Genomic DNA, 15402 nt, shown 5'->3' with positions numbered 1-15402 from the left:
CTTCCTTCCTTCCTTCCTTCCTTCCTTCCTTCCTTCCTTCCTTCCTTCCTTCCTTCCTTCCTTCCTTCCTTCCTTCCTTCCTTTAAATTTAAAACCCTTACCTTCTGTTATAAGGGTTTTCTAACCCTTATAAATTATTGGTATTGGTATAGGTATTGAGAAAGATGGCTTCTCTAAACAGTAGCTAAAGAATTCCGGCTCAAGCCAGTTATATAAAATATATTTATTGTTGGTATAAAAATTTTAGAAGGGGTAGTAAAAGGAAAACAGGTAGAAAGGTATTTCTTATAGTTACATAGATTCCTATGCTAATAAATCTTACTATAACCACCCAATCCAATCTAGTCCGCTAGGACTTTTCTTCTTCAACTTAGTCAAAGCTAACCTCTCTTCCTATTCTATCCAACCCCCCCAAAACCTTATCTATCTATTCTATCCTAATTTATAACCTTATAAAAAAGAAGAATAAATGAGGTTTCTCTTCCCTGATGCTCAGATGTGATTTCCAGCTGGTTAGAGATTCCACTTCCTTCTCCATTCAACAGGTCAGACTTTACTGCCCCCTATTGGAGCAGTCACGAGTATTGCACCCAACAAACTCCTCATCTCTGGCCAGATAAAATGGATTATTCTCAGGATGTAAATTCACCAAGATTTTCCAACCTCACAGAGCTGCTCTTTGGACACCTTCCTTGTTCATGGTCAGCCCAAAGAGTGAGTCTTTGGATTAACTGCCTTTCCCAAAGCTCTTTGGGAAAATTCTCTTTTACCTATCATCCATCTCTGAGATTCCATTCAGATTTAAAGAAACCCAATTTATTAATCTCTCTTGTATATTTATCAGAAAAATATGCTACTTAACTCTATTTCCTAATGAATTATTAATTAATTAACAAATAATTCTCTACACTTCTGTCTTAGAGTCAATACTGTGTATTGGTTTCAAGGCAGAAGAGTGGTAAGTGTTTTAACACTGTTTAACAGCAGGGATTAAGTGACTTGCCCAGCGTCATAGAGCTGGCAAGTGTCTGAGGCCAGATTTGAATGCAGAACCTCCTGTTTCTAGGCCTGGCTCTCAATCCACTGAGCTACCCAGCTGCTCCCTCCTACACTAGTCTTCTTATACCTTACTCCCTGACATGCACTTTTGTCCCAGTGACACAGGCCTCCTGGCTATCCCAAGAATAAGATTCTCCATCTCCTGACTCTGGCTGTCGCCTGTGCCTGGGACAGTCTTCCTCCTCTGCTCTGACTATTGATCCTCCTGGCTTCCTTTAAGTCTCAACTAAAATCCCACCTTCCAGCAGAAGCCTTCCCCATCCTCTCTGAATTCTGCTGTCTTCCCTGTCTTAACTATTTCGTATTTATCCTGTATATTGCTTGTGTGTGTATATTTGTTTGCATGTTGTCTCCCCCATTCAACTCTAAGCTCCTTGAGGGCCCAGAGCCTTTTTTTGGATCTCCATTGGCTTAGCACAGCACCTGGTATATAGCAGATACTCGATAAATGTTTACTGAGTGACTGATGGATTGGAATGCCTTCTTCTTCCCTGTCTCTTCCTAGTGAAATCTAATCTTTGAGACCCAGCTGAATTGTGTCCTTCAGTCAACCTGCATTTATTAATCTCTTAGTACATACCAGTCAGGGGCAGCAAGGTAGTGCAGTGGTTAGAGTGCCCAGCCTGGAGTCAGGAGACTCATCTTCCTGGGTTCAAATCTGGCTTACTAACTGGGTGACTCTGGGCAAGTTTCTTCACCCTGTTGGCCTCAGTTTCCTCACCTGTGAAATGAGCCAGAGAAGGAAATGGCAAACCTCTCCAGTATCTCTGCCAGGAAATCCCCAAACTTTCTTTGCCTCAGTATCTTCTTCTGTCAAATGAGCTATAGAAGGAAATGGCCAACCATCCTAGGACCTCTGCCAAGAAAACCCCAAATGGGGTCATGAAGAGTCAGGCACTCAACAACAATAATATGCTGGGCACTGGCACATTACATAATATTCATATAATGCAATAGTATTATTTATTCCATAATGTATCCATATAATACAATAATACACAAGTTATGGTATTATTCATTATATAATTAATTGTACCCTTCAAGTATAACATGAATTATAATTATATGCTATAATTATAATATATAAATTATATAATTATATATGACTATAATTATAAATTACATAATTATATTATATGTAATGATATATTAATTATGTGATTAATTATGATGTAACATTAATAATAGTGGATATATGGCAGCATACATTTTGCAAAGTATTTTATGTTTATATTTATTATGCTGAGTTCACAGGCCAGTTCTGATCCTTGTGACCTGTGTAACCTTGGGTGAGTCTGTTAACTTTCCATCTGGGCCTCAGTTTCCACCTCTGTATTATGGGAGCATTGGAGGAGATAATCTCTCAGAGCTTTTCCACCTGGACTTCTATGATCCTATCTGATCCTCATAACCTATGAGGTAGGGATTTTCAGGTACCACTTCCCCCATTTTATAGATGAGACAACTGAGACTAAGAAAGAGCAAGTGAATTAATTCTCCACAGTCATACAGCTAGAAAATACTCAGGGGGGATTCAAACTCTGATCTCTCCTGCCTGGAAGGCCAACATTCTCCCAACTGTGTCAGACTGCATTGGCAGTGATCGCTAGATGGGCAGCCTGGCAACCGGAGGCAGAGAGAGGAAGAGGTAAAGATGTTTGAAACAGCCAGGCAGAAAGCTCTCATTGCCAGCTTTTGTTGTTGGGTTTTTTCCAGCCCAGGCAATTTTTCAGGGATGGGAGGGAGCTCTGGGAAAAAATCCCAGGAGGAGGCAGCCTGCTGTGGAGCGAGAGGCAGGAGGGGGGCTGGTTGTCTTGTTTACCAGGATGAGAGGTTGTCTCCGATGACTGGATTCGAGGCTGCAATTTGGGGTCAGGCAGGAGGAGTGGAGGAGGGGCCCACATTGCCAGGGTGGCAATGCTGCCTTCAGATCAGGGGCAGCTGCCACATGGAAGGGTTTTATTTCCTTCCTCCCCTTTCCCCTGTGGTCTTCAAAGGGGCTCCTACTATGGACTCTCCTGGCTCTGGGGCTTAGACAAGGAAGGTTAACAGAAATATTAGAAGTCAACTGTTCCTTCTCTTTGTTAATTCTCTTCTTTTCTTCTCTCCTTACCTCCACTCCCCTCAAAATTTTAAAAATAGATTTTATTGCTATCTTTTTTGTTTTTACATCACCAGCTATCCTCCTCTGTCCCTCTCTTTCCCCTTGCAAAAGAGCCATCCTTTATAACAGAATTTTTTTAAAGAAAAGCAAAAGAAGAAGAAAAATCAGTAAAGCCCAATTAATGTACTGAAAAAATCTGATGTCATAGATGGATGGATGGATGGACAGACAGACAAACAGCTTGACAGACAGACAGACAGATAGATAAATAGATAGATAGATAGTATTCCTCACCCATAGACCCCCACCTCTCATTGCCATTTCTCAGGACCACCTTTGCTTTCTATTCTCAGCAATCCTAGCCCTACTGATGCTTTTTTCTTCATTATCTGGTCAAAGTAAGGTCATCCTTTTCCCTTCATACCCCAAATCCCCACCTCTAATTGCCAGAAGAATGAGATCTATCCATGTAAGGGGAAAAGGATATAGGAATAATGATATCTTCCTCAGCACTCCCCCCAATTACCTTGTATTGATTTTGTATTTGTTGAGTTATTTATAATATTTATATTATATATCATATAAATTATATATACATTATATATAATATAAATATAATATAAAATAAATTCTATGTAATATAAATATAAAAATATGATAATAAATTATAATATTTATAATAGAGTTGAAAGAATATTGATTTTGAAGTCAGAGGATATGGGCAGATTATAAAGTACAGAATTTTTTAAAATTCAACTTTATAAAAATTCTTACCACCATTTACTACCTATGTGACCTTAGATCAACCACTTGACTTTTCTGGGCCTCAGTTTCCTCATCTGTAAAATGGGGGGGGAGGTGGACTAAAGGGCCTCTCTATGATGCCTTCCAGTTCTCAATCTAGGACCTTGGGATCCTGCTCTACTGCTTACTCTCTATGACTTTGAACAAGTCTTTTAACTTCCATCTTCCTTAGTTTCCTCATCTATAAAATGAGAGAGCTTGACAAACTGGCCTCTGGGATAATTCTGTGATTGAATTTCCCCAAAAGGTCATGAGCCAGATCCAAGGGAATGTGCCTTGCAAATCTTGAGTCACCATATTAACATGAGCTAAGGCTGTGCTTATCATCATCCAAGGAAAGTATAACATTTCTGTATCCTTCAAGGCCCCTCCAGCTTTAACGTGGTGATTCTGTGAACCTTTTCATTTTATTGATGAAGAAGCCGAGGCTCAGAGAGGACCTCAGATGTCACACTGAGTGAGAGTCAGAGCTTGGGCTAGGTGGTTCAGTGGATAGAATACTGAGCCTTGAGTCAGGAAGGCATGAGTTCAAATCTAGCCTCAGACACTTAGATAGATACTTGAATTGGGGGTTGGGGCGAGGGATCCTTGGGAGGTGGCACAACTGGAGATACTTGGGAGCGCTGTGGAGGCCTAGATCTGAGTTGGCCTCTCCAAACCCAGGGAAGCTCCAAGGGAAGGGCCTGATTTTCCTTTGGGGAGAGAGGAGAGGTGATGGGCAGGAGCACTAGATTTGATGCTGCCTCCAGTTGGGGTATGACATGGTCAGGCCTGCCCCTGGGAATGGTGTTTCCAGCCTCCCTGCCTTCCCCAGCTCCTCCTTTCTCATTAATTTAGGGCTTGCTCCCTCACTTCAGGGAAAAAATAGAAATTGCCTGGCACTAACCCTTTGAGGTGAGGACCCTCTCTTGCCATGGCTCTGCTCCTTGGAAATGCTTCAGCATTCCTTGGCTCCCCCCCCACCCCCATTCTTCTCCACTGCAGCAGTTGCTAGAACCCTGGCCCAGCTCCCAAGACTTAAATGAGAAGTTTCTGGTGAAAACTCTCCAGACAACAGAATCAGGTTTAATCACAGGGTAACCCAAGGATATTGATTAAAACCTCCAGCCAGCATGGTTAAATTCCTCTTTAAAAAAATATTTTTTTTTTCAGTTAAAGAAATCTATTCCTCTTTTTCATCCCTTCCCCATGAGAAAGAAAAAGAAAAAGAAAAAAGCCCTCGTGACCAAGATACAGAGTCCGGCCAAACAAATGCCTGCATTGGCACGGCTCAGTCCCCTGATTCCATCACCCAGGTCGGAAGGGAGCGGGCGGGCGATAGTATCCACAGTCTTCCCTCAGTTCCTCCCTTCCCAGCTCTACAGTGGCTGGCCAGAGTGGCTCGTGGGCCCCTCGCCATGACACTGACTCTGTTGAAACCCCAAGAAGAGGACTGCGGGGCATGCAAGCTATGGGCCCCTTAGGAGGATGGAGGGTTTTTACCCCCAAATCCCCTGCCTTCTCCCTCCTCCCTCCCGCCCCCTAATGAATTTCCTCTCTTTAAGGATGAATCATAGGAGAACATGATGAATATTTCATTCCAACAAGGAAAGCAAATCCCTCGTCTTGGGTAAAACTTGTGTGGCTGCCATCCTGGGTGCTGTCAGAGGTCACAGGAAGGGCAGAGTGACACTCCAAACTGGGGGTCAGAAGACCTGACCTCTCTCTGGTTTTAGCTGACTGATGGGGTTGCCCTCTTTGTATCCACTTTATAATTGTCTGAATATGTCTAGATTTGTACACAGCATCTTGGAATACTCATTAATACAGGAAGAGCCATCTAGTTCCACTTCCTCATTTTACAGAGGAGGAAACTGAGATCTGGAGAGATGATGTGACTTGCCCATAGAGAATAAGTGGCTGGGGGCAGCTGGGTGACTCAGTGGATTGAGAGCGAGGCCTGGAGATGGGAAGTCCTGGCCTCAGACACTTCCTAGCTGTGTGACCCTGGGCAAGTCACTTAACCCCCACTGCCCAGCCCTTACTGTTCTTCTGCATCCTAGGTACCAGGCGCTGTGCTGAGGATCTGACTCCAACATTAACTAAGCTGTGTGCCTCTGGTCAAGTCATGAATCCCTTTTTCTGGGCCTCAGTTTCTTCCTTTGTAAAAAGAGATTTGCAGGTCTCTTCCACCTCCGAACCTATGACCTTTCAAAGTCTATCCAAGGCAATGTTATTTCACGTTCTTTTTCGATCTTGATCTCTGGGTTGCCATCCTCCATGTTAGGAATTCTTAGGGGACCACTAGTGTAGAGCTCCCCTGTAACCTTCTAAAATTCAGTCCCTAAGGCCACTGAGAAGTTACGTGACTGCCCCAGGATCACACCGCCAGTGTTTATCCAAGGTGGGACTTGAATCCAAGTCTAACTCAAGACTGGCCTTTGAACCATATGACATGGCCTCTCAGTGGCTAAACTCTATAGAAATGTGAGTTGATTTTCCAGCCTAGTAGCCAGTAAGTAGGAAAAGGAAAGCTATAAGATTTAAAGGGCTTTTTGTTCATAAAAATGACAATATTCCTAACTGTGTGACTCTGGACAAGTCACATCACCCTGATTGCCTAGCTCTTGCTATAATTCTGTCCTAGAATTGATACTAAGACAGAAGGTAAGGGTTGTTCTATTTTTTTAATAGGACTATCAAGCTCTCTGTTTGGGCTTCATCCTGTGCCAAGTGCCCTGAAGGGGTACTGAGCCCTTGCCTGCCCCATGAGGAGTTTTTATTCTGTCTTGGAAGTTGGAGTCATGAGGGTGACCCTCAGGCAAAGCCAGGGAGGGCCAGTCCTTTCGTGGTCAATAAGGGCTCTGAGAGCAGTGTAAAGAGGAAGTATGGAATTCAGGAGTCCAGAAGAAGGAGAGATCGCTTTGGGTAGGCTGGTTAGGGAAGACTTCTTGGTGGAGGAAGAGCCTAAGCTTTGAAGGTCTTGTATGATTTGTTAAAAAATTATTATTGATGTTTTTGTTTTTCTGCCAGTCATTTTCTTCTTCCTAACCCGCTTCACTATACCCCAACAACTGAACCTTCCTTTGCAAAAGGAAGAGAGAAAAAGAAGGAAGGAAGGGAGGGAAATGTAAAAAGAGACTTGCAGGTCTCTTCCACCCCTGAACCTATGACCTTGCTAAGTGCTCAGAGCTGGGGATACAGATACAAAGAATGAAACAACCCCTGTTCTCAACAAGTTGATAGTCCAGTGGGAGAGGCAACAAGGACACATATAAATAAATACAGAATAAATAGTTGCCACCATTCCTCCCAAAGTGAGACTGGTCATTTTCGTTCATCAGTGATGAGACTTCTTTTGGTCTTTTTTCCTCTGCTTTTCTGCTGTCATTTTGTATGTTGGTCTCTTGGTTCTACTTACTTTGGCCATTCATATAGCATAGAGGCTTTCCAGGGAAGAAAAAGGGGACCCTGGGAGTGAAGGCATAGCCAGAGGAGGAAAGAAATAATCCATGTGTGGAGAGGCAAATGAGCAAATGTGCAAACCACTTTATAAACCTTAGAGCGATATATAAATGCAATGATTATTAGCAGTGGCGTTACCAGCCTAGCTGCAGACTTGGGTAAAAAAAGAGATGCAGGGCAGGAAAAGCCTGCTACAAAAAGGAACCAGAAATAAGACTGACCCATGTTTTTATTCCTGCTCAGATGTTCATTTTGAAGTCCTTTAGAGATGTTAACCTAACCTTGCAAATAAGTACAAGCCATCTTATCCAGTAGGGGGAAAGCAGGCTGTTTTCCTATTTCTACTTACTTCCCTCTGCATCAGTTCATAAAGTCCTCCTATGCTTCTTAGTATTATTCTTCATAGTCATTGACCCTTACAATGCAGTTATATTCAATGGTGTTCTGTGTCATGATTTGTTTAGCCATTCCCCAATCAATGGGCATCTCCTTTGGTCCCAGTTCTTGACTACCTCAAACATCCTTCTATGAACATTTTGATGAATATGGGACCTTTCTCTTTATCACCGACCTGGGAGTGTTTCCTTAGCCATGGGATCTCTGGGTCAAAGGGTATAGATACAGAATTGTTTACTCTTTTTTTAAAAACCCTTACCTTCTGTCTTATCAGTTCCAAGACAGAAGAACAGTAAGGGCTAGGGAATCAGGGTTAAGTGACTTGCCCAGGGTCACCCCGTTAGGAAGTGTCTGAAGTTAGATTTTAACCCAAGACCTCCCATCTCAGGCTTAACTATCTACTGAGCTACTAGTTACCCCAAATGGTTTACTTTTTAAAAAAATTATTTTAAAATATTTTTCCATGATTACATGACTCATTTTCTTTCCTTCCACTCTTCGCTCCCCACTCACAGAGCTGACAAACAATTCCACTGGGTTGTACAAACATTATCACTTGATACCTATTTCCATATTATTCATTTTTGCTATAGAGTGATTTTTAAAATTCTAAACCCCAAATCACATACCCATATATACATGTGATAAGTGAAGTCATATATTTTGCTTTTGCATTTCTACTCCCACTGTTCTTTCTCTCAATGTGGTTAGCATTCTTTCCCATAAGTCCTTCAGGAGTGTCCTGGCTTATTGCATTGCTACTAGTAGCAAAGTCCATTACATTGGATTGTTCCACAATGTTTCATTTTCTCTGTACAATATTATCCTGGTTCTGCTCATTTCACTCTGCATCAGTTCATTGAAGTTCTCAGTTCATATAGAAATCCTGCAGATCATCAATCCTTACAGCACAACAATATTCCATCACCATCAGATACCACAATTTTTTCAGCCATTCCCCAATCGAGGGACACCCCTTCATTTTCCAATTTCCAAATGGTTTACTTTTGGTGTAAGGTCTTGGAGCTTATGTCTTTATCCTTAGTCTTCCCAGGAAAGAAAGAACAGAACTCAGTGGTCAATCCCTGGAAATCTATCCCAATAGCTTGTAGGGTAGCAGGAACTTTTCTGGGAGGTCTTTATTGGAGGAGAAATGAGAGTGTCATAGGTAAGGCACCTGGAAAGAATTCAGGGAGTCAGAAGAGAGAAGGCAGCAGAGAGAGCATCCATAGGCTTGGCCATTGGTGCCTCCTGACTTGCATGGCCTTAGCCAGTCTGCTGAAACTGCTGATCAGGGAAGGCAGTGCACAGGGAGCACAGGGATTGGCATCGAGCTTCTGTCACTCTAGTGACAAGACTATTGTAGGAAGAGGTTGGGAAGGAGGGAAAGGCTTCGACCTCGTTACTCTGTGTTCAGCATTACCCTTTTCTTGGGATCTTCTTAAAGCTGAAGAAGGGGAATAATGAACAAACATTTATTAAATGCTTACTCTGTACTTGGCAGGCATTGTGCTTAGAATTAGGGAGACATATTTAAGCAAGACAATCCCTGGAAATCTATAACCTGCTGCAGACCCTCGGAACTGAGCCAAATAAGGCCAAAGCTGCCCATCAAAGCCAGAGTGACTTAGAGCATGCACTTCCCTCCTTGGCCAGTAGACCCAGAGTAGCAAATGGGTGCCAGACATTGGAAATAAAGGGAGCAAGATGTTTGACTGATACCAGAGTCATAGGATCATAGATATAAAGTAGGAAGGGGCCTTGAATGCCATCTCATCCAACCCCCCTTATAGATGAAGAGCCAAGGCCCAGAGAAGTAATTAGAACATAGAATCACCTATTTTGAGCCGGAAACAATCTTAGAGGTCATCTATTCTACTCCTTTATCCTCCAGATGGGGAACTGAAATCCATAGAGAGGCAATGACTTGCTCAAGGTCACACACAGGAAGTAGGAAACCCAGGATTGTAACCCAACATGCAGCACAAAAGTGAACTTCACCGATATCGTGACTTTGTTGTGGCCTGGCTAGCAGAGAGTTTAGCCATGGTTCTTGTCCTGGGTTCAGATGAATCCATTGGACTCACTTCTCCCCCCCTTTCTCTCAACTCTACTCTCTTGGTGCACTGATGGTGAAAATGTGCCCAACTGGGAAGATAAACTTGGAAGTGACTTGTAGGGGCAGCTAGAAGATTCAGTAGATAGAGCCAGGCTTGGAAATGGAAGGTCCTAGGTTCAGATCTGGCCTCAGACACTTCCTTTCTGTGTGACCCTGGGCAAGTCACTTAACTCCCATTGTCTCTAGCCGATCTTCTGCCTTGGAACTGATACTTAATGTTGACTCTAAGACAGAAGGCAAGGGTTTTGTTTTTGTTTTTTAAGAAAGTGACTTCTGAAGAGGGTCACAAAACCAGAGTTAGAAGTCATTAAGTCCATCTGGTACCAAGTTCAATTCCCACCTCCAATACTTACTATCCATATGACCTTGGGCCAGTGATTTCACATTCCAGGGCCTCAGTTTCCCCATATGTAAAATAAGGGGGTTGGACTAGGGGGTCCCAACTTCAGTCCTGTGGTTCTAGGAAAATCCATTGACAAGTAGCAATGACAATTCATCTCCACTTCTGCACCTTTGTAAAGTTTGCCTTCACTTGCCTGGAGTCTTTTCTCTTCTGTCTTCCATCTCTTGGAATTTCTAGCTCTATTCAAATTTCAGCTCAGGTGGTACCTCCTACATGAGTCCTTTCTTTGTATTTCCTGGCCTTAGCTCTCCCATTCCCCACCCTCTGTCTCCCTATGTTTTGTATTTTCTTTGTTATGTAGTTGACTTTTTTTGTATTTGTACATGAGAGGCATGTTTTTGCCATAAAGTAGAAAGTACAATGACTTGGAATCCGAGGACCTGGATTCAAATCCTACTTCTGAAACTTACCACTTTGGGCAAGTATTATAACCCTTCTTAGCCTCAGTGGCTTCATTTGTAAAATGAGGGGATTGGACTAGAGGGTTTCTAAGGTCCCTTCCAGCTCTAAGGCTATGATATTGTGCTGTTGCTCTCAGTGGAATGGACATTGAGGGCAGATGTTTTTTCATTGCTGTCCTCTTCATATCCCTGACTCCTAGCCAAGAGCCCAGCCAACAGTGGGGACCTCATAAATGCTTATTAAATTAAATCCCATTAGGCACACTGTCTTTGTTTGACCTCCTGTAAAAGGGGAACTAAGTGCTTCTCAAGACAGTCCATTCCATTCTGAAGAATGGGTGGGAAATGATGGGAAACACCCAGAGTGACACTGGTGATAACCATTCCCTGACGTGCCTTGGTGTCCTCCCCTAAGGCACAGACCTCAGCATCTAACCAACCCCTGTGCCTTTGGTCTGCCGGCAGGTTGGCGGGACGAAGACGGGCGTTGTGCGCTACGTTGGGGAGACAGACTTCGCAAAGGGGGAGTGGTGTGGCGTGGAGCTGGACGAGCCCCTCGGGAAGAACGATGGGGCTGTGGCAGGGACCAGGTACATTTGGCTGCCAGTGGGGAACGAACACCCCTTCCCTCCTCTACGATAGATGGAGAGGGAAGAAAAAAGGAAACACCGTAGGAGATTGGAGAGAGCAGGCCACAGGTCTTATACTGTTCTCAGTAGGCTTGCAAATCATCCTTGTTGGATGGAAGGGGAACAGAATGGAGAACCTAAGAAGTAGGACATTCTAGAAATTACTAGGAGAGAAAGAAAAGAGGCATCAGAAACTTTTTTTTAAGAGAAAGTCAGGGAGGGAATAAAGTGGAAGGTTGAGGCATAGAGGCCAAGGGATGCAATTACAGACTGCTAGACTAGCTCGCCACTTGTCAGGTAGGTGGTAGAGTGGAGATTCCTTCGAGTTTTGTGGGGTCATATAAGATGGCTATGGAAGTTCCTTTAAGTTCCCAATTTCTGTAACTTGGCAACACTAGCTGTAGGAAGGAGAACCCATGCATTGATCAAATCTTTAAAACAACAAACTGTTAAGATTTAAAATGATAAAGACTGATATAATAATAAAAATTAGTATTTTAATTAAAGTCATGGCCATGCTGGTAAAATATACATAAGACCGCACCTGTAAGTATTCAAACTGCCGCCTCAGCCATCTTTACCTTTCGTATCACCTGCCTGCTAGCTAAGAGACCAGTTCAAAGTCACTTCCCCCTATTTAAAGCTGACTCTCACCTTGAATACGTAATCCAAAACAGGAAACCCGTTGGACCACGGGAAATGTAGTTTTAAGGTCCCCACGTGTCCATAGGGGAAAAATATATATATACTTTTAAATGGCATCTCCCAAATTCCAATGAACAAAACTGTTATCTTCTGTCTTAGAATAGATCTTAAGAATTGGTTCCAAAGCAGAAGAATAATAAGGGCTAAGCAACTGGGATGAAGTGACTTTCCCTGAAAGTGTTTAAGGCCAGATTTGATCCCAGGGCCTCCCATCTCTAAGTCTGGCTCTTTATATACTGAGTCCCCTGTGCCCCCATCCCTGATCAAATCCTTAATCAGAATCTTCTAGGTGCTTAGTTGGATGTTAAGCAACAAAGGGGAGGTAGGAAGAGAAGACTCAAGCTCTGCTCTGGGGATTCCCACAAATGAATCTGTCAGGTGAAGACAGAATTGAAGGGTTGGAAGGGACTTCAGTGGCCATCTAATTCAGCTCATAGCTGTAAGGAATTCTCACCATAATATACCCAAGACATCATCATCCAGACCCAGCTTGAAGACCTCTAAGGAGGGGGACCCACTCTTCCCCTGTTGGACAGCTCTCATTGGTAGGAGGTTTTGGTGACAACAGGCTTGAGTTGGTCTTTTTGCCTCTGTTCCCCAGTACTCCTGATTTTTCCCCTGGAGCCTGCTAATCCCCAAGGACAAGGCCCCAGATATGTGTCAGCTTCAGGCTAGATTATGTGCTGTGAACAGATTCACTATTGGAAGTTCAAGAGAGGCAGAGATCACTGGAGGCTAGAGTAGTTAGGGAAGACAGCATGGAGGAGGTGGGGCCCAGGTGTGCCTTTAATTGTGAAAGGGAAGGGAGATTGGACCACACCATGGGGATAACAAGATCAGCATGGAGGCAGCATAAGGAAAAATGAGAGGAAGTTTATTTCAGAAACTCAAGGAGCATCAGAAACCTAGAAGATGGCTTGCATTGAACCTGTCTGCTCCAGGGTGACATCAAGAACCAGAAGGAGGGGGCCAACAAGATGACTCAGTGGATAGAGAGCTAGGCCTGGAGATGGAAGGTCTTGGGATCAAATTCTGGCCTCGGGTACTTACTATCTATGTGACCCTGGGCAAGTCAGTTAACCTCTATTGCCTAGCCCTTACCTCTTTTTTGCCTTAGAACCAATAGACAATATTGAGTCTAAGATGGAAGGTAAGAGTTAAAAAAAAATAACCAGAAGGAGAGAGGAAAATTGAAATTTCCCTTCTTGTCTTCCTAATGACCATCACCCTACACTGTTCTTCCCACTGACTCCCAGGGGCCAGACTTGGGGACCAGGGATTCTCCTCTCCCTCTCCATCTCTTCCAGGGATTCCTTGAGCCCAGGGCTCTCTTCTTGCAGGCAGCAGATAGAAGGTAGGAACTTTGTAGGTGGAAAGGCAGAAACAGTCCATTGGGCCTTGGAAGTAGCATCACCTCCATGGCATTCTAGGGGAAAGTTTAGCTATATTTTCTGAGGGTGAGGATAGCTTAGAGGGGATGCCCAACCTTCAAAGTCATTGGCCTTCTCTCTATTTGGAGACCCTTTAGTCAGAGTGGTACTGAGTAAGAATTACAAGCTATGGAGACTAAAGAACTGGGCCCAAATTCCACTTTTGGCCCTTATAATCTCTATGACCCTGGGCAAGTCATTTCTCCATGAGCCTCAGTTTCCCCATCTATAAAATGAAGGTGTTGGACTAGATGCTTCTAAGGATCCCTCTCTGCTCTAGATCTAGAGTCCCATGAACCTATGATCTCTTCCACAGCTGTAAAAAACATTTATACCAGAAAATTTGGCTCATTTCAGTTCTCTTTTTAAAATCCTTACCTTCTTTCTTAGAATTGATTCTAAGTGTTGGTTCCAAGGCAGAAGAGTGGTAAAAACTAGGCAATGGGAGTTAAATGTCTTGCCAAGGGTCACACAGCTAGGAAAATATCTAAGGCCAGATTTGAACCCAGGATCTCTCATCTCTAGGAATGGCTCTCAATACACTGAGCCACCCACCCCCATCTCAGTTATTTTGGATGGATTTTAAAAATCTCCATTGGAGTGGCTTGGGGTTGGGCAGGGCTAAGCACCCTTACAGGATGGGCTGCTCACTGCCGTCACAGGCTCAGGCTTACTATGTGATCTTTACTTTAGGGCTTGGTACAAGATATCAATGCCCCTGAACTTAAGATGGCAACGGATGGAAAGCTATCCTGGTCCCAGGTATTATATTTCTTCCCATGTGTCTCTCTTGCCTCCTCTAGGTACTTCCAATGTCCCCCGAAATTTGGTCTCTTTGCCCCCATCCACAAAGTTATCCGGATTGGCTTTCCATCTACTAGTCCAGCCAAGGCCAAGAAGAGCAAGAGGATGGCGATGGGTGTCTCAGCTTTGACCCACAGTCCCAGCAGCTCCTCCATCAGCTCAGTCAGCTCTGTGGCCTCTTCTGTTGGAGGCCGGCCCAGCCGTAGTGGCTTGGTAAGGACAGTGTGCAATATAGGAGGCCTCATGTGATGGGTGGGCAAGGGGCAGAAAACACAGGAAGTTATTGGGATTGAGGAAATTTGGGTTCTAATCTCAGCTGTGCCTCCCAGCTAGTGGGCTGATTTGGGGTCAGCTATTCACTCTATCCAGGTCTTCATTTCCCTTCCGTCAAATGATGTGATTAGATTAGATGGTCCCTGACGTCCTTTCTGGACATAGACTTATGATCATAAAATTTCTATGATCCTTGGGAGGGCCTGGAAGTGATGCACTCTCTAAAGTAGGTATTTTTAATTTGGAACCTGTGATTTGGCTTTTGGTTTTGTTTTTAACTATTACCTTCTGTCTTAGAATCAATCAATACTGTGTATTGGTTCCAAGGCAGAAGAGTGGTAAGAACTAGGCAATGGAGGTTAAGTGACTTGCCCAGAGTCACACAGCTAGGAAGTGTCTGAGGCCCAATTTGAACCAGGATCTCCCATATCTAGGCATGGCTCTTGATCCACTGAGCCACCTAGCTGTCCCATTTTTAACTTTTGGCGACTGTATTTCAATATAACTGGTTTCCTTAGTAATCTTATGTATTTCATTTAAAAAATATTACCCTGACAAGTCTTCATCTATAACCCAAAAAACAGTTAAAAACTCCTGCTATGACGTATCTTCCAGGGGCTCTTCGGGTGGCTTGAGGAATAGCTAGGTGTCACAGTGAATAGTGTGTTGAGTCTGTAGTCAGGATGACTCATCTTCTTGAGTTTGAATCTGGCCTCAGACACTTAATAGCTATGTGATTCCGGACAAGTCACTTCACCCTGTTTACCTCAGTTTCTTCATTGGTCAAATAAGTCAGAGAAGGAAATGGCAAACCAGTACAATATCTTTGCC

General features: G+C 43.5%; 1 protein-coding gene across 1 annotated transcript in view; it reads left to right on the top strand.

The window, feature by feature from the left end:
• Positions 1–15402, top strand: part of CLIP2 (CAP-Gly domain containing linker protein 2) — a 141611-nt gene that overhangs the window by 90498 nt on the left and 35711 nt on the right. Inside the window, exons 3-4 of the mRNA XM_044675620.1 lie at positions 11196–11320; positions 14298–14511. Coding sequence (XP_044531555.1) covers positions 11196–11320; positions 14298–14511 — 339 coding nt within the window. The remainder of the gene's footprint in view (positions 1–11195; positions 11321–14297; positions 14512–15402) is intronic.

Source organism: Gracilinanus agilis, chromosome 4 (assembly GCF_016433145.1).
Source record: "Gracilinanus agilis isolate LMUSP501 chromosome 4, AgileGrace, whole genome shotgun sequence".
In the NCBI taxonomy this organism is placed as follows: domain Eukaryota; kingdom Metazoa; phylum Chordata; class Mammalia; order Didelphimorphia; family Didelphidae; genus Gracilinanus; species Gracilinanus agilis.
Note: the sequence above shows the minus strand (reverse complement) of the source record. Positions and strands in the feature narration are given on the sequence as shown.